The sequence below is a fragment of the Bicyclus anynana genome, chromosome 14, assembly GCF_947172395.1.
Source record: "Bicyclus anynana chromosome 14, ilBicAnyn1.1, whole genome shotgun sequence".
Taxonomy (NCBI): domain Eukaryota; kingdom Metazoa; phylum Arthropoda; class Insecta; order Lepidoptera; family Nymphalidae; genus Bicyclus; species Bicyclus anynana.
This window is the reverse complement of record NC_069096.1, coordinates 13,450,743-13,469,913: the sequence shown is the minus strand read 5'-3', so window position 1 is coordinate 13,469,913 and position 19,171 is coordinate 13,450,743. Positions and strand designations below refer to the sequence as shown.

The window sequence follows — 19,171 nt, the reverse complement described above, 5'->3', positions numbered from 1 at the left end:
GCGGGTTACAAGGAGCCACTGGATGCAGGCGGCTTAAAATCTTTTTCTTTGGAGGTTCTTTCAATCAATGGACGTCTGTCGGCTAATAATGATGAGTCAATCTGTTTCGGGAAATCCCTTTGGACTTGAATGTAGTGGTAGTATTACAGACCATGCGATATGAACTGAAGGTTCGTTTATTTGAGAAACATCCCTGCATACCAACCATAGTAGACTCTTCATTGGACTTTAAATAAAAAAATAAAACGTGTGCGTCTCGAGGCTTTCGACAAAAGTGATAACTTAAGAATCCTCTATTGTCGGAGTTGTGAAGAACATTTTGATAGCAGCGACATAGAAATTTTTAAAATAGTCTGTGGTCGTAAAATCAGTACGAAATTTTCTCTGTTAAGTCAGTGGCGGATTTGCAAATTTGCCGCCAGTAGGCTATTGAGTTTTTGAAGCCCCTACTTAACTCTGAAATTCGATAGGTATCCTTGTTCGCAATCAATACAATTGCCTTATATTGTGTCAATAAAATCGCAAGTTTTAATATTTTAATACAGGACGTACAGGACTAAAATATTGAAATTATCTTTATTTCTGTAGAAGAGATTGGGTTTTTTTGGTCCAAATTTGCCACCCTCTTAAATCTGCCACCCTAGGCTCCAGCCTACTTAGACTACTGGTAAATCCACCACTGTGTCAAGACGCAAGTGTCAGCGAACCTCAGCTGTGACGCGGTTTACCCTTTTACAAGAAGTTGTCAATTCAAAATAAGCTGGTGACAAATAGCGTATAGACATTCGTGAAAGTAATCTTGTGGTGGCAAAAAAGTGTTGCAGTCGATTACTTCGTATCGTATACGATCTAATAATAGGTACCTACCCACCTAGGTATTTTATAACATAGCGAGTAATGCAAAAACATGAATACCACACCAAAGATCGATTACGAAGAACCATCGATAGTTATTTAATTAAAAATGCCAGAGACCTGTCAAATTGGACGGTTATATTATTAAAAAACTCTTGCGTAATTAATTTTTATTATATAAGAATATTTTCTGTGGCACATTCCACATTTTAATTCCGCGAACGCTGGTTATAATAAGACGAGATACCTGTGCTTTTATAAGTTGGTAACAGTTATCTACTTTTAAGGAGTTTAGGAATTCTTAATACACTTTTTAGGAAATGTTTTGCGCGCCGATCCTGTTAACTTTAGAGCAAAAAGTTACTTGGTTTAGGTTTATTTAGAATGTCAACTGAGTGCAAATTATATTTCTTTATAGTTTCCTTTTCCCACAACTAATTATTTAGGTAATAAAAATATTCCTAGCCGATAACACACAATGTCACTTTACTAGCCTTACACTGGCAAATATCAAGACGATAATGTTTGCAATTGTTTCTCTGAAAAGGACTATTTATCAACAATATGATCTAGTCAGTTTATTACTTATGAGTGAAATGTTTCAAACAACCAAAGGTCAATAATATAATTGTTATTTTAAGTCACTAACCGTTGAAATCATGGATCCTCCATACCAAGTTTTGTCTCATATTTCAACAATTTACGTTTAATTTTTTTACTGGCCAGTGGTCAGGATTGCATTACCGCGTTAGACAAAAATTAGCCAGTCCTTCTGAAACCAGCCAGTCGATGCAACTAGTTGTGGTGAAATAATAATAGCCGGCCTACGTTTCCATTTCTTGATAAGATTAATAAGATTTACATGAAAATCTTTTTGATTGACAAAAGGTGTCCTTTTTATAGATAAAATTTAGCCAGTGCGGAATATACGTATAAACCGTAAGACTACAAAAGAGTCAATAAGAAACTTACCTGTTAATATTATTTAAAACTGCTGCTCCCGCGTTGTCTATTTCGCTCCTTTCTCTCTTTACACCCGTGTACCTCTCGAAGTTTTCCCGTTCTTTGTAATGCCTCTCAGGCCTTGGAGACGAGGACCTTCTGCCTGGCATTTGCGGCATATGTTGCTGGTTGTTTTGCTGAACTGTTTGCAGTAGGTTGTGGTTCGACTGAGGTTGCTGTTGCTGTAACGCGTGTAGCAACTCTTGGGCATTGGCTGCGCCGTTGGACAGAAAGTTTGGCAAACCAGGGTTTAGCAGAGCATTTGATAACGTAGAGTTCAGCATGTTTGGCCGAATGTTTGGCGTTTGTTGCGGGTTGGAATTGAGTAGTTGGTGAGGTTGGGCCATCGCTTGGAGGTTGGCCAGCGATGTGGAGACGACTTGGCCGTTGTTTAATGCTAAGTTCACCATCTGGTCGTTCGAGTTTACGTGGTTGACCGGGATCGTTAAGATGGTTTGAGTTGCGATGCCTGTAACAAAGAAGCACCATTTAATATGAAAGTATATTTTAAGTAATAGATAGAAAAACCTTTCTAGGCAGTGATTAGATGGCTATTAACGCTGGAGTTCCTCAAGGGTCGGTACTTTCCGCTACTCTTTTTTTACTGCATATTAATGACCTGCTGAAACCTGGAACCCTTGGTTATGCAGATGACAGTACGGTAACGGAAAGATATTTATCCGGACCGCGCGCCGGTGGAACTGAAACTAACGAACTCAGGGAGGCGATGGTTTCTCGATTGAACTCTACCCTAAAGGAAGTCTCCGAATGGGGCGACGCTAATTTAGTTCAGTTCAATGCAACCAAAACGCAGGCATGTCTACTGACGGCAAAACGGACTCCTTTTCCATTTACACCTACATTCAGAAATGTATCCTTGCCTATCACTGACCACATCGATCTCCTGGGTGTCGATATTTCGGCTAACATCAACTTTGGGCGGTCCATAGAATCTAAAGCCAAAACCGCGGCCAAAAAACTTGGAATACTCCGTAAGGTTAAGCAGTACTTCTCCTCACAGCAATTACTTACTCTATATCAGGCCCAAGTCCGGTCTTGCATGGAGTACTGCAGCCATCTTTTTGACGGCTCAGCCAAATACCAATTGGCTGCTTTGGATGCTGTGGATCGCCGAGCCAGGAGACTCATTGGCACAGATTCACCGCTTTTGACCAAACTCCAGACCCTTGAGCATCGGCGGAAAGTTGCCAGTTTATCGGTGTTTTATAGGATATATTTTGGAGAATGTGCTCAGGAGCTATTCGATGTCATACCACCTTCGCCTTTTTACCATCGCACCGCAAGACATCGGGTGGGTTTTCATCCCTATATTGTAGATGTCCCTAGGACCCGTACAAAACGCTTTGCGTCTTCTTTTCTCATACGCACGGCTAAGGTTTGGAATACCCTTCCCAAGTCTGTGTTTCCTGAATATTATAACTTGGGTATCTTCAAAACAAGAGTGAATAGGCACCTTCTAGGCAAGCGTGTCCCATCTTAGACTGTATCTACACTTACCATCAGGTTAGATCATGGTCAAACGCGAGCCTATTTGCATTAAAAAAAAAAAAAAAAAGATTGCTGACAATGATTCTTTGCTTATTTTCATACTAGTCAGGTTTCACCTCAAAGGTTCCGTTCCCGTGAGAATACGTGGATAAATTATAGCTTATGACACATGCTAATAACGTGGGTTTCTTCACTTTTTTTTATAATATTAGTATATAATACATTGATGAATTTTAAAAAATCAAAATTTGAATAGAACGTCTTCTTTATTTTTTCATGTTTTGTAATTTGCCATATTTTTTTTATGTATCACCAATTACAGTATCGTTCCCTTGCGAATTGCTTAAATACTGTGTTAAGAGAGAGTATGACAACAGTCAATAGTCATTAATAAGGCGGGGATCGAACCCATAACCTCTTCGTGTTGTTATGGAGCTAATGAAGCCTTTCAATCTCTCTCATAGTGGTGTCTACTATCAGTAGGAATATGTAATTGACCTTATAAAGAGGTAAAGTTTGTGAGATTGTAGAGGGATCTACTGAACTAATTTTGAAAATTATTTTACTAATAGTAAGCAGTGGCGTGCACTTCGTACATGCATTAAAGTACTGCATACCCTAAGAGTTGTTTTCTTAAAGTTTATTAACTGAAGATTTTAACAGTTTGGTTAATTTTTCTTACTAGTGCATACCCTGATCGACAACCTTATGCCACTGATAGTAAGCCACGTTATTTGTTAGTGCCATAGGCTATTTGTTTTCCTTGTATTCCCACAGAAACGGGAACTTCGAGAGAAATCGCGGGGCTTCAGCTACTTTAGAATAAACGATTTAGTTCTCATTGCCTTTATTTGATACAATGTAACGAATGATTAGTTTTTGTTGTGTATAATAATCAGGGATAATCGGTGGTTAGATTATATTGCGTTAATGTAAGTAATTATTTTAATAAGATATTTCATTGTTGCTAGATATTGTAAGAAAATAACCAGCTAACATTGTTATACGAATTAATCAAGTACTTAACAATAGGTTAAATTATGTAAACATAATTCGTATTGAAATTTATGAACACGAAATATTCTAAGTTTTGTTATTGTTCTATGCATAGCTGTAGTCTTTAAAAATGTTGATTCAATATTGATTTATTGAATGTACAAATTATGTTCAATAAATATCTTATTATTAGCTGACGCCGTACGGTTTAACCCGCGTGGTTCCCGATCCCGTAGGAATACGGGGATAATATGTAAAATTTAGCCTTACTCGATAAACGGAACGGTTTTTTGAGGAGAACAACAAATCCTACTAATATTATAAATGCGAAAGTTTGTATGGATGTTTGGATGTTTGTTACTCTATAACGCCGCTACTACTGAAGAGATTTAGCTGGAATTTGGAATGGAAATAGATTTTAATCTGGATTAACACATAGGCTACTTTTTATCCCGAAAAAATCCATGGTTTCCCGAGATTTGCGAAAACTGATGATTTTGATGATATGAATGTTTGTTACTCTTTGACGCCTCAACTACTAAACCGAATTAGCTGAAATTTGGTATTAAGATATATTATAGCCTGGATTAATAAATAGACTACTTTTTATCCCGGAAAAATCCATGGTTTCCGAGGGATTTGCGAAAAACTAAATTCCACGCGGACGAAGTCGCGGGCGTCCGCTAGTTGTTTATAATAGAATAGCCTGGATCTATTCAATAAATATGATGATTGATGATGAACTGACCTTGGGAGGTGGGTATGAGTAGTTGCGCCCCCTGTATCCCCTGGACGAGCTGGCCCGAAGCCAGGATGAGCTGCGGCATCGGTGACGGCATCGCAGGCGGAAGCATATTGTTGTTCGCCACTGGGTTGGGCGACCCCATGCCTGCGGAAAGAAACCATTACTTAATATTTTTGGAGTTTACTCCTTAAAAATCGTTTTTCCAAATATGGGCAGTAAAATTCAATGAACGAATGACAGCGTTACGTTTTTTGTGCGCAACCTATATTTTTATATATTTTTCTAAGCGTTAGCGTTTGTAGAAAGTGAATCGAAGTGCCACATAGCTACAGGCTCACGTGTGGCTACATGTGTTTAGAAGTCCTTACAAGAGGTCCAGAAATGAAAAGGTTTTTAATATGTCTTTTCACGAAACAGAAAAAAATCTCCTAATCGTCGACTTTTAATCCTATAAACGAAAAAATGGGTAATGAAAAATTAAGTGCAATAGAAATGCCACTATAACGGAAGAATTAGATTTTAATAAAAGAAAGTTTCTAGAAAATGTCGCAGCTATATTTAAACCCGATACCACTAGAGAGGTCAACAGGAAACAATCATGATGGCAGTAGATAGTAACCATTATGTAAATTTATGCATTATGCAGATATATTTGAAGATGAAAATGTAAAATTTAAGAGCTTATAAGTAAAATCTTTTACTGAAAAACTCGTGTTTTTTTCTGATTTGCTGATTGTGAAACTTATTCAATAAAATATTATTGTGCACAATGAAAATTTATCAATCGTAACCTTATTTGCTTTAGCCCGTCCCATCAGTCATGGTAGCGAACGAGTAATGAAACAATCGTGCATAGAACATGAGACTTTCTAGTTACAACTCATATAATTATAAACAATAAAATAATATAGCAATTAATCCCGACGTCTATGGAACAACGATAGGAAATTACATAAAATCCATCGGCAACCGAGCGTCACTAATTTGCCGCGAACAAAACGGCCTCACACGAAAAATCTAAAACATTATCTGCATGCCTCACATGAGCCCGTTAAAATAGTTAAAATCGACATTAACATAACGTATTCATTTAAACCATGACATTTCACATTTCGGTAACAAATGTTCTTTCCTACGGCGCATCAATTAAGAGCCGAAAAAAATGTATAATTAGGTCTATTAAGACAATAAAACTGTTAATGATACCGCAACAGACGTAATGTTCGGGCGTTCGTGAAAAAAAAATGTAATTATTCTCATTATTTAAATAGATTTTTTCGAGGGATATTATGGGAGGGCAAGAGGAGCCGCTATCTTAGTTTCATTAATCGATTGGTTTCGGTAATCACCTAATTATAGACGTGATTTTCGACTTGAGAGTTTTAATGCATGAACCGTGTCTCTTTGATTATCCCATTCGGTCTAATTAGAGGGTCTACCCTCGAGACCACGACGCCGACTGGGCAGGTAATGCACTGAAAGTCGGTGGGCATGTGAGTTAAGTCTAAATAAGGCGTACAATCTTAATCAACTTAAGCATTCTGTTGCAAACTCTCATTTAAATGTTTATGAAGTTGTTTAAATGTTTGTTACTCAATCAAGCATCAACGGTAGAAAATGTTTAAATTCAATTTAGCAAACAGATTTCACTGACGGTGGTCTGAAGGAGACTGATTTTAACGATAAAGCTGCCTTTTAACTTTATTTATTTTTGTGCTGATGGCAACCTTATTTGGAAATGTTACAAAAATATTTTAAAATTATTGCATTAAACGATAGATTTATCTTTTTAAACTATTCGGGTTGCTAGCTACGCGTACTTGTGACATAGTTATATTTTATACTAGCTAACGCCCGCGACTTCGTCCGCCTCGTTATCAGGTCCTGTCTCTTTTTTAGCGGACGTGTACTAACTACAAGTATAAACTACTTCCATGCTAAATTTCATTTTTGTAGTGACATTTTACGTAAAAAAGTAAAAAAAGAAAAAAAAAAAAAAATAAAATTAAATGTAAAATTGTAAATGCTGCGATATTAGGATCTTTTTACTTAATTTAGTTGTACTTTATTTGTTTCCATTGTAAATTCAAATGCAGGATACGTAGAAAAAGTTCCGGTTTGGAGGTTTGGTTTGTTGATAACAACAAACGCCTCGTCTGCTGGGTAAATCTTCTGTATCAGTTACGTCAAGATTTCTTGCATATTGACAAGGTGCTGCTACCTTGGGTAGGTACTGACTCTCGAGTTAGGCGGTGAATGATGACAGGGCTTAAGTGCCATTGATGTTAGGCTTTAGGTTGGCAGTCGACTGCCTCCAATGTCATTTGTTGGCAATTATTTACCTGCTTCTATTATTATCAGAGGTGCATTTTGCTGCATGTTAGGAAAGTTCTTGTTACTCGTACGTAGCACTAAAGAGTGGTATGATTACAGGTTTGGGAGGCAAGGATATCAGGCCCAAGTAGGCAGCCAGCTTCTTATATCTTCTGGGACATTTATGCAGCTGCATCTGTTGCGGTATGCTTTGCTGTATATCTATTGGCAAATTGCTTCTTACCTAGAGAACTAACGCTAAAGTTAAGCGGTGAATTGATGACAGTGTTGTATGGCATTTCTGGTCCTGGAGGTTGACAGCCAGCTGCGATATCTGCTGGGACATTTGCTGCTGCATCTGTTGCGGCATACTTTGCTGCATGTTGGCAAGAAGTTGCTTACCTGGAGCACTAACGTTCAAGTTAAACTGTGAATTGATGTCAGGGTTGGAAGGTTTAGACGTCAGGCCCTAAATATCTGCTGGAACATTTGCTGCTGCATCTGTTACTGTATGCTTTGCTTTTGTGCTTACCTGGAGCACTATTATGACAGGGTTGGATGGCTTAACGCCAGGCCCTGAAGGTTGGCAACTAGTTGCGACATATGCTGGGACATTGCTGCTGCATCTGTTGCAACGTACTTTGCTGTATATTGGCTAGGAGTTTCTTACCTGGAGCACTAACGCTCAAGTTAAGCGGTGAATTGATGACAGGGTTAGATGGCATTGACGTCAGGCCCTGGAGGTTGGCAGCCAGCTGCGACATCTGCTGGGACATTTGCTGCTGCATCTGTTGCGGCATACTTTGCTGCATGTTGGCAAGGTTCTGCAGGTTTTGGAACATCGATGCCACTGTGGAAGAAATTGACGTTTGAATTGGTAGCCTTTTACAAAAAAGGATAAATTACATTATCGGTCTTGTTCCTTATCACTCTCCTTTCGGCCTTTACCATGTTGTATTTCTATTAAACTTCCTTCAAAATGTATTGAAATTGGAAGACATTTAGTTTCGTGTCGACGACCTGCGAGATTATTGGCCGTTCACTTCGTGTTTACAGTAGTTATTGATAGACCAAGCAAATGACCAATCAGATAGTAAGTATAGAATCATCGCCTAGTAACGAAGCAACACTTCGCAGGGCATTTAAGACACACATCCCACAAAGTGCCGCCTTGTGTCAAGCTCAACTGTAAAGTGTCAAATACAGTTTATCTGCAAATATATGGGAGTGCTTCCACGGACATGCTGTCACAAAACTTATTACAAAAATGGCACAGGTTGTTCATTGTCAAGTGTCCAGGCCTGTAATTACACCGGCAACCATGCTCAAGAAACCAAATCACAGCAATGCTGCTTGACGGTAGTGATAAGACTGGTGGTAGTGCTTCACGGACGAGTTCTATTATACTAGAATGGCACAGGATGATCATGAATGAATAAATTGAATCAAGTAATGTTTATCTTAGTTCGAATCCTGGGTCGGGGCATATACTTTTCTTCTACGGAGCTTGTCTTTTCAGTAAATATACTCAGGGCGGAGTTAGGAAGTTGGTGTATGTCCCCATGCCTCGGAGAGCACGTTAAGTCGTCTTAGTTATTATCATTAATAACTGATAGTGGTCGTTAACGAATTAGTCCCATTGTGAGAGTAGTGGGTCTTAGCACCTTATCCTCTCTCGTTTTAGGAGGAATGCCTAGCCCTGTTTTAGGCCGTTAAAATAGGCTGATAATAATGATAATGACTCAAATGGCACAGAGTGTTGATTTCTTTTTTAAATATGACTAATGTTACCATTCCCAACTTGTCGGGAAAGACTGTATTAGGAGTGGGTACGACAATAATCCAGCAGACGGGGATGGAATCACCACCCCTAGGTGATGAGTCCAGCTGGTTTACCGTTGAGCTGTTGAGGCTACAAGCTACCTCGTCAGAGTTAGAAATAGTAAGTGATATAAAGAGTGTTACGAACTCACTGGAGCCATTCAAGTGCGGCTGGTGCGGTTGGTGCGGTTGGTGCGGCTGGTGCGGCGAGCGCGCGCGCGGGGACGGCGAGCGTGGCTCGGCGAGCGGCGCTCGCGCCCCGCCGCCGTCCGGGGAGCTCGCGCCGCTCTCACGGTCCGACTCCGCCTGCTGGACAAACACACACTCTTAAGACACTTATTAAAAAAAAAAAACTGAATCTATACTCAGAGGCACAATTATCCGCCCATTTTAATATACTCGCGTCATATGAATGATATATATATATATGAAAACTATATGAAAATGATGGTAAGTGATGATGCAATCTGAGATGGAAGTGGGCTAACTCGTTAGGAAGGATGAAAATCCACATCCCCTTTGGTTTCAACAAAACATCGTACTGGAATGCTAAATCGCTTGGCGGTACGTTTTTACTTTACTTTACGTCTTTATTCTAAAAAAATAGTTTGTTTGATTGAACGCGCTAATCTCCGGTAATACTGGTCCGATTTGAAAAATTTTTTCAGTGTTAGATAGCCCATTTATCGAGGAAGGCTATATATTATCACCGTATTCCTACGGGAACAGGAATCACGCGGGTGAAACCGCGCGGTGTCAGCTAGTTACATTATAATTCTTTACAATATTTATTTATTCTATAGACGTACGTTTGGCGTTGTTGTCAATAGAGTATTCAAATCATGTCAGCTATCTATGGACCTTTTTTAAAACTTCCCAGGAAAAAGTAAAAGTCAAATAAGTAATATCAATAATTGAACAAATGCTGGGTAACTACTGAACCCATAGAATATAACGCACTTAAGCTACGCTTTACGGAACCCTATTCTACGCGTGGCCCGGCTCACACTTGCCCGGTTTTTTATTGTGCATATCATAACTATTTGTTTTAACGAGAGTATAACAGGTAGAGCCCTTAGAAAATAATCACATTAATGCATTTACTTGACAGTTCACTGTTTAAACGCTTAATTTAAAAGCTTTCAGAGACGAGCTTTTAGGGTGACTTTTTTATTCGTGAATAAGTTAATGCTGTATTAAAATCGCACCTGTACAGTTATTCTTTTAGGCCTTTTTTAACCTTTTAAATTAATAATATCATTTTATTTTAGGTCAGTTCATACACAAAATATACATAGAATACAGAAAAACAGACCAAAATTAAAACCAAAAATCAGAATTAAAATTATAATTACAATTAGAGGTCGGATAAGGTAAAGGAGATAATGAAGAATGTGACTTTGGAATTTGTGTGAATATTTCTGCCTAACACGATACCTACTATAGATAGAGAGATAGAGGAATTAAAAACGAACACTGTCAAGTTATACAGGGCGATAAGGAGTATTTACCATAACTTTGGGGGTCATAATTATTATTTAGCGAAAAATAATTAAAAATACCATTAATTTTTATTAATTAATATTTTCGGAGTAAATAATATTTCTTTTGTAATTAGATATTAAAATGTGTTCCTTATACGCATCCTTATAATTATAACGTAGCCAAACTTTAAAATGCGAGGATAGATAAAAGCAACACGTGTGTTACACGGATAGTCGGAATTATTTGAATTACTTTGTATGAGAACATAAAAAAAAATGTAGTTAAAATAAATATTTATTTAGTTAAAAAAAAATTTAGTTATGCAGTTCGGCTCCTATAAGTGGACTCGCCAACACCTTGAACTTTGGAAAACACTCCCCAGCACCCTGTATAAAATCGTTACTTTATACAGTTTAGTACAGTTTGAATAGTCAACTTTTATAATAGATTTTTTTTCGTTAAATAAATTACATTTAACAATTAAAAACATAATGTCAGCTACTGACGATCAAGTAAACTGATTGTTTGTTGGTCGCGATCGGTATGATCGGCACATCGCGACCATCACACGATCAGTTTTATCGGCTGTCAAGCTGTTAAGCTGCAGGTATGTGAGCTTACTTGATCGTCAGTGGCTGACATAACAAAAAAAATACGTTCGCATTTATAAGTAAAGATTAATGCATATTCTATTTATATAAATAATTGAGTAAGTAGTACTTTACAGTCGTAATAAAACTGGTCTTAGTATAATTAATCTAAATAAATAACTGTACTTATTATTAATAAACCTTGGAATAAGTGACATTATTAACGAAGGGAAATAGGTACATACCAACTTTTTTATTATTCAGTTAGCCTTGTCATTTTCGTTTTCTAACTTTTTGTTTTTACACATTCCTTGTAATTAATTAAAACATAAATGAAACGAAATTAACGCATTAATTTATAACATAATATTTAATATTAACAATATTCATTTGTAACATAATATTCATTTGCTATTTTTTTTGTGATAACTAGTAGAAAAGCTTTTTGATATAGAGCTCGCCCGATAAAGTACTACCGCTCTGCTTATATCTGTCACTACGCAGCATTTCTGTATAAAATATTCCTAACGCCAGCCATACACAGTCAAGTTTACCGTCAAATCAGCAGCACGTAAAGTAGGTTTTGAACGTTTCTGCAGAAAACCGATAAATATAAATGAAATTTGAAGTCTGACTTGACTGACTGAGGAGCTTTTTATTAATGTATATCGTTTTAGTACCGTCTACCGCCTACGTGCTGCAAAAATTTAGAATGCCCTTCTGCTTTCCTTACCGCCGATCGAAGCAGAAATGAGGAGATCCGCATAAGAATCAAAGTCAACAATATACCTAATGGAAAGAGTCGTGAAACTTAAATCATAACGGGCGATAGTTCGTACAGCCAATAAACGTTAGGGCCTCAAGGTGCTGGTATGACAACCTTGCACCAGATAGCGCAGTGTTGGTCGATCCCGCACTGGATGGACCAATGATATTAAGTGGATAGCATGGAGTTATGCATGCTTTTAAAGATCGCAGCCTTAAGTCTTTACAAGAGGCCTATGTCCAGCAGTGGACGTCCATCGGCTAACAATGACGAATTGATGATAAATATCATTTTGTAGTTTCACCAGATAAGTATTTATGTTTTTCAGGTGTTGGTCGACCCCCCACTGGATGGACCGATGATATTCAGCGGGTAGCATGGACGTCCATCGGCTAACAATGACGAATTGATGATAATTATCATTTTGTAGTTTCTACAGTTAAGTATGTTAATCTTTGTTTTAAAATGACGCGATACAAACATAGCTGGTATTTGAAAGGCCGAGCCGGTTCTCTTGTAATTATTAAAGTCATTAAACATAGTTTATCAAATTACCTCAAGGAAATACAGGCACAAACATAAAAACAGTATTACAAACCATCTGTTTGTTGGGGATTATCATATTTTAATGGAAACTATACATATTAATTAATTATATTGATAAATAAAATTTGTGATTGAAGATGATTTGTATAATGGTATTAATATTCTAATTTTATTGGCATGTGAGTTTGTGTGTCAGCAAGAAATCCATCATTTTGGAAAGACGAACAATTATATTTATTGTAAGTTATATTTTTCTTAAATATTAACCTATTCTTATCATTCTTTGCGTTTAGTTTATTATAATAGTTTTGTTTTAAGTGAATATTTTTTAATTAAACACAAAATTAATTGCTATCTACTATCTAAAGTCATCAATATTATTATAAAAAAAAACATTTTAGTGAAATCTCGTTTTTACACGCGATACTATAGAGACTATAGATTTTATAAAGAGATAATATGTCACTAGCGCGTCAAAACTGAGCCGAGCAAAAGCGGCTAATTGACTGCTTTTTATTGAGTCGCATAATAAACAATGAAAGTTATTTAAACAAATAATACCTAAATATACATATACAATGTCGAGCTTGTATGTTTAGGAACTTTAAAAATTGTACATAAATAAATATATGATGGAAATAAACACAAAATTGTGCATGTGTGCCCTCAGTGGGGTAGCTAAATTCGGATCACTTTTTGCGGTGATTTTGTATGTACGTCTGTATAGTATAAAATGTCGTTGATAGAGACATATCCTTCGTATTTAGTTAGTGAATAACCGTTAATTATGTTTTTCTTTATAAAATTATAAATAATATCTATAAACGCTATGAATTATTGAAAGGTAATTAAATTTAACCTTGATAAATTAAATAAGGATATCGTTGATTACATTTATTATGCATAATTATTTATAGCACAAAGCACATTCATAATGGATATAATTAAGGTAAAACAACGTCTTTATATTTTGTTGTATTATACGTCGGTAATCTTGTTATTATGCGGTAATTAAACACCTATAAGGATTTCATTTGTTGATTTCAGTTGTGATGGACAAATTCATCATTATTTATAACCAGCAGACGCCTCGCATCACCCTCGTAATTTTACACCCGTGATAATACGGGAATAAAATACAGTTAGCCAGCAAGTTGACACTTACAAATAACGTGGATTTGTAGTGGTAAAAGAATTTTCAAAATCGGTTTAGTAGATACCACAATACAATATAATACCGCAAACTATACCTTTTATAATATTAGTATTGGTAACAGACAGGATTATAATTATGTATTATGGTGAGAAAATACACAGATTTAGGTAAAATATTTCATAAACTTATTATAAAGTGGTAACTTAAATGAAAACCTTTAAAAGCAATTTCTAAGGTGGTTGTTATGGATACAATTCATTATTAAACGAATATAATTACATATTTTATAGGTATTATTTTAATAAAATAAGCAGATTTCGATACAACATTCATAAAATAGATTTCGATGTTTTATATATTTCAATGCATTTTTATTAAATGTAACTATGCAAAGTTATAAAATTGTTTAACGTCTACAAAATATATGCTTGATGTGATATGTTTTAATAAAAAGATAACGAAATATTTGAGGACACCCGACATAAAATATTTAAAGTAAATATAAACATAGAGTCCTAATTTACGATTTAAAAATACAATAACTTTTATTAATTGTACATTAAAAAAAGAAAATATTTTATAATTTCTTTATTTACTATTTAATTTAGTAACTTATATTAAAATAAATAAATTTAATGATTATACTTACAAACGACAATGTCATTCTCCCAAACCCTGGACCAATTTTCACTCTATCCGCAAGGAACGTCGTATAACTACACTATCGTCCAATATATCATTCTTCGGAAAATTTTCAGTGTCCCGACGCGGACGAACTTTGGAAACTCCGCGAAACTTCCAACAAATTCATGCATACAATCAAAACGTCCGGAATTTTATCACTGTCCACCGTTAATGTCAAAAATTTAACGAAAAACCGAAATAATAGATATTATTAAATCGATTTTCCTAATTGTTAAAATACAATTAGGAATTAAATTTAGAAACGTATTAATAAAACATTAATGTACGATTATCGCGGCACACCGGCCGATCGCGCGGAGTTAGTTATTTTTTTTCTAAACACTTGTTTACACAAAAGTTATATTGTACGACAAAAGTTGTTTGCACGAGGCCGGTTGTACCATGGCTAGAGATAGGCAGCCAGGCGAAAAAGGAACGCGGGCACTATCGACAAAGCGGGCACAAATATTTTTTTTTTATTTATTTATCAGCGACCAGCACACATACACCCGCGCGCCAAGTTGCACAGCGCAGAATGAAAGCGCGTCATCAGTTTAAAAAATCAACCCCTTCGGTGGTGGCTGGAAAAAAAGCGGCCCCGCGGGCGGTGGGTGGGCCCCTCCGAAATCCTTGCCAAAGCGATCGCCATCGGCCCGACTTGTCACTTGTCGAATAAGCATAATAATTAGAGTTTTCGATTAGCATTTTAATTGCGTTTAATTACCGACCCCGTTCAATGTTCCATTCTAACTTTGATTAAAATTTTCTCTTGATAAATTAAATTTTACAGAATGACATTTATTTTATTTATTATACAGATTTTTGTGCTTCTTTTAGGTGTATAAATATGGTATGGTAATCAATAATACATTTAAATAAAATAAATAAAAGTTTCTGTCTGCGATTGCAAAATAACTTTATATTTTCAAGTGCTTACAGCTATTTACACGAAACTAAAACATACTCAACTTTTTTTTTAAATTTTTGTCTGTCTGTCTTTCTATTTTATTTATTATACAGATTTTTGTGCTTCTTTTAGGTGTATAAATATGCTATGCAACAATACATATAAATAAAATAAATAAAAGTTTCTGTCTGCGATTTCAAAAAAACTTTATATTTTCAAGTGCTTGCAGTTATTACACGAAACTAAAACATACTCAACCTATTTTTTTAATTTTTGTATGTCTGTCTTTCTATTTGTCCAGGCTAATCTCTGGAACGGTTGGATAAATTTTAATAGGACTTTCACTGGTGATTATAAAACAACATATATACTTTTTACCCAGAAAAAGACAAACTACCTGTAAAAGACAAAATTTCACACGTACAAAGTCGCGGGCGTCCTCTAGTTAGATAAATGATAATAGAATCGTATTTGAGTTATCTCGATCGGACACGGCGTAGAAATGCAATCGCTCACCGAGTCTTATAGTAATAAAATTTTTAACAATACATAAAATTTGTGTGAATCGTTTGCGATAAAAAAATACACGGCAAAACTAATTTTCTATTACTCGGTCTGTTCTTAACGTCGTTAATTAATAACACCAAGTTAATTAGTTATAATCGTGGTGGAGAAACAAACCGGTACCTTTTGGTTTTAATTTTATACGATTTAATTTTATTGACTTACGTAAATTTTAAGTACTGACTCAATAATTAGACGCGATAACCGCCATAGAGCGAATGCCTGTGTTTGCCAGACCTATCTCAGTTTGTAAAAGCTGAAAGTTCGTCAGTTTATGTTCCTACCATAGACACATATGTATATATAGTAGGTACATATGTAGGCTACTATGGAGTTTGAAACATCGTGGCTTTAATAGTGAGAAAGGGTTTAGACCGTTCTAAGTTTAAATAATTCTTTTTTATATTTTTCTCTGCATAATGTGAGAGATATATGTACCAAGGTTCCAGTCACTTAGTTTTGGAAAATCTTTGAAAAACATCGCTAAAAATCAAACTTTAAGGGTTGATATGAATCCTAGTATCTGGGGAATGAAAATATGATTTTTTATGACATTCCGTAGAAAATAACGTTTTATATGATATGACATGATATTACGTTTAAAATTAAGTTTTTATTCTTGGTAAATTGAGGGTCTTTTAGCTATAGGGAGGTTTCGGTCGTGGCTAATTACCCTACCGGCAAAGGCGTACCGCCAAGTGATTTAGCGTTCCGGTATGATGTCATATAGAAACCGAAAGGTATATGGATTTTCATACAGTTTCATTTAGCCTCACTTATTTATATTTATCATCACTTATCATCGGGTGAGATTGTTGTCAAGGGCTAAAATTGTACAGAATAAAAATCTGCACCTTTGAAACCTACCACAAAGCAACCTTTGTCAAACTATAGGTGCCACCCGTATTTACTTATAGTAGGAAGGTGGGCAGACGAATTTCAGTTTAAATAAAAATGTGGAAGATCTAGCTATTACAGACTGTTAGTCCACCAGACAGGATTCCGTTCTCAATAGATTTTACGACATTTCGCAATTCGTGTTATTTTTTATTATATCGACAACTAGTTGTTGTGGATACACCTAGTAAAACTGTTAGTTTTATACCAACAGACAGTATGTAAGTGCATTTTATGATATATAAAAGGAGAGCTATAGAAAAATCTACTTTTTATTATTATATGTCGAACTTTTTGTGTACTTCTAGCGGTGCCGTGTATAAACACATTTGTATACTAGCTGATGAGCGCGACTTTTTCTGCGGGCATTGAGTTTTTTCCCGTAATAGCCCAGTGGATATGAACTCTGCCTCCGATTCCAGAGGGTATGGGTTCGAATCCGGTCCGAGGCATGCAACAACTTTTTCAGTTGTGTGCATTTTAAGAAATTAAATATCACGTATCTCAAACGGTGAATAAAAACATCGTGAGAAAAAAAGTTCGTGAGGAAACCTGCATACCAGAGAATTTTCTTAATTCTCTGCGTGTGTGAAGTCTGCCAATCCGCATTGGGCCAGCGTGGTGGCCTAACCCCTTGCATTGTGAGACAAGACTCGAGCTCAGCAGTGAGCCGAATATGGGTTGATAATGGTGAAATGATGATTGATTGAGCTTTTTCGCTATCACGCGGAAACTTATTGGATGAAAACAAAATAATTGGTTATGATAATCAACAAACTAACTAAATTACAATGGAATTTAGGTTTTTAGTATTTCTCTCTATTTATGTTTTGTGATGTTATAAAAACCTATTGAAATTATTTTAATGAAGTTTGCAACTAACACCCAGAATATGTGTATTACTAGTGTAGTACTATGCAACTTTTATGTGTAGTACTATGCAACTTTTATGAATTGAGCTGGATATTTTTGATAAATTAGTATGGTCAGATTATAGAATTTAGTTTAAAGCTGCAGTATTTAATACTACTGGACTGCGATTTTACAATACATATTGATATTTGTTTACCTCGCAGGGTGCTAAAAAAGCTCAAGTGGTTCATTTTATTGGGGACATATTATAAGCAACTAGCGGACGCCCGCGACTTTGTCTGCGTGGAATTTAGTTTTTGACAAATCCAGCGGAAACTATGGATTTTTTCCGTTTCGGTATCCACTTAACATACAAACATTCGCCTTTATAATATTAGTGTTACTTAGGACTTAAATCTCAGGTTGATATTAAGTGTTGCATTGTTAGACGAATGTTCACCTAACATGAGGACATTTGTTTTTGTTGTTGTTGTTTCAAGCGAGCAACTGTAAAACAACAGGCTCCACCGGTGGGCCACTTAGGACACCGCGCCGATAAAGTTCCAGCCAGCGGCGCGAAGTCAAACATGTTCCCGATCGCAGTTTACGTATTTACGAACAACGGAAGCTAACGCGGGCGAACGGAGTTGCGGAAAAATTATCACCGGCAAATAACATTCGAAATAATCAGCGGTACACGAAAAAATCAGTAATTATTCAGATGAAGTTGGACGAACGAAGGGGGTATGGGGGCAAAGGCCGGCCAAAATAAAAACGGCGTTGCGTAGGGGTGACACCCCCTCCCGCGCCTCTACAAATGTTATCTAACTGCGTTCGCTTCGCGCCGCGCCGCCGCTCCGCTCGGAATTAGCGCCTGAACCGAATTTTCAATTTGTGCTCGATTTTTTTTCTCCGACAGTCCTAATGGAAGAGGCGAGTCTCGCGCCGCGGCTCGCACTATCACACGTCATTATTTGCCGCAAGTGCGCATTATCGGCGGCCACACACGTGAACTCCTCCGCGCGTGTGTGTGTACATTTTTACTCATTAATTTTAAAACGCTCCGGATTTTTTTCAGGGCGGGTGCCGGGGGTACGCGGGGGGGTTAAAATTGGCGATGGCCGCCGGGCGGGGTGTCACCGGCGGGGGTTATTAAATAGATTGGTCCGCGGCCGAACGGAGCCGCCGATCTGCACTTGTACTCGCGTCATTAACGGGTTGAGAACCGATTTTAAATCGTGAAATAACAGCCTGTTACAGGAAAAGTTGAGCGGGGCTTATCGGACTCTCGCAGTATTCTACGAGCTTAATTGCATTAAAATGTCTAAGTGTGTTTTTGTAGGCGATCGGGTCGTTGTCACCGCTAATTGTCGCGCGAGTCTCAAGACGGTCGCGCGGCGCGCTCGGCCGGTCGCCGCAGTCGCTTGAGCGCGTTCGGATACACACACGCACGACGCGTTTTTTCTGCGGCCGTCCGGGGGTA

At 36.9% G+C, this 19,171-nt stretch overlaps 1 protein-coding gene across 10 annotated transcripts in view; it reads right to left on the bottom strand.

Annotated features, from left to right (window-relative positions):
* Positions 1 to 19,171, bottom strand: part of LOC112048768 (POU domain, class 6, transcription factor 2) — a 244,286-nt gene that overhangs the window by 46,952 nt on the left and 178,163 nt on the right. For 5 of the 10 annotated variants that reach the window (XM_052885580.1, XM_052885583.1, XM_052885576.1 and 2 more), the window contains 4 exons: positions 9,394 to 9,550; positions 8,091 to 8,270; positions 5,111 to 5,251; positions 1,828 to 2,326 (listed from right to left, as the gene is read on the bottom strand). In XM_052885580.1, coding sequence (XP_052741540.1) covers positions 1,828 to 2,326; positions 5,111 to 5,251; positions 8,091 to 8,270; positions 9,394 to 9,550 — 977 coding nt within the window. Of the gene's footprint in view, positions 1 to 1,827; positions 2,327 to 5,110; positions 5,252 to 8,090; positions 8,271 to 9,389; positions 9,551 to 14,433; positions 15,010 to 19,171 lie in introns of those variants that run through there. The other 5 variants (XM_052885578.1, XM_052885579.1, XM_024086410.2 and 2 more) reach the window with 4 other exon arrangements.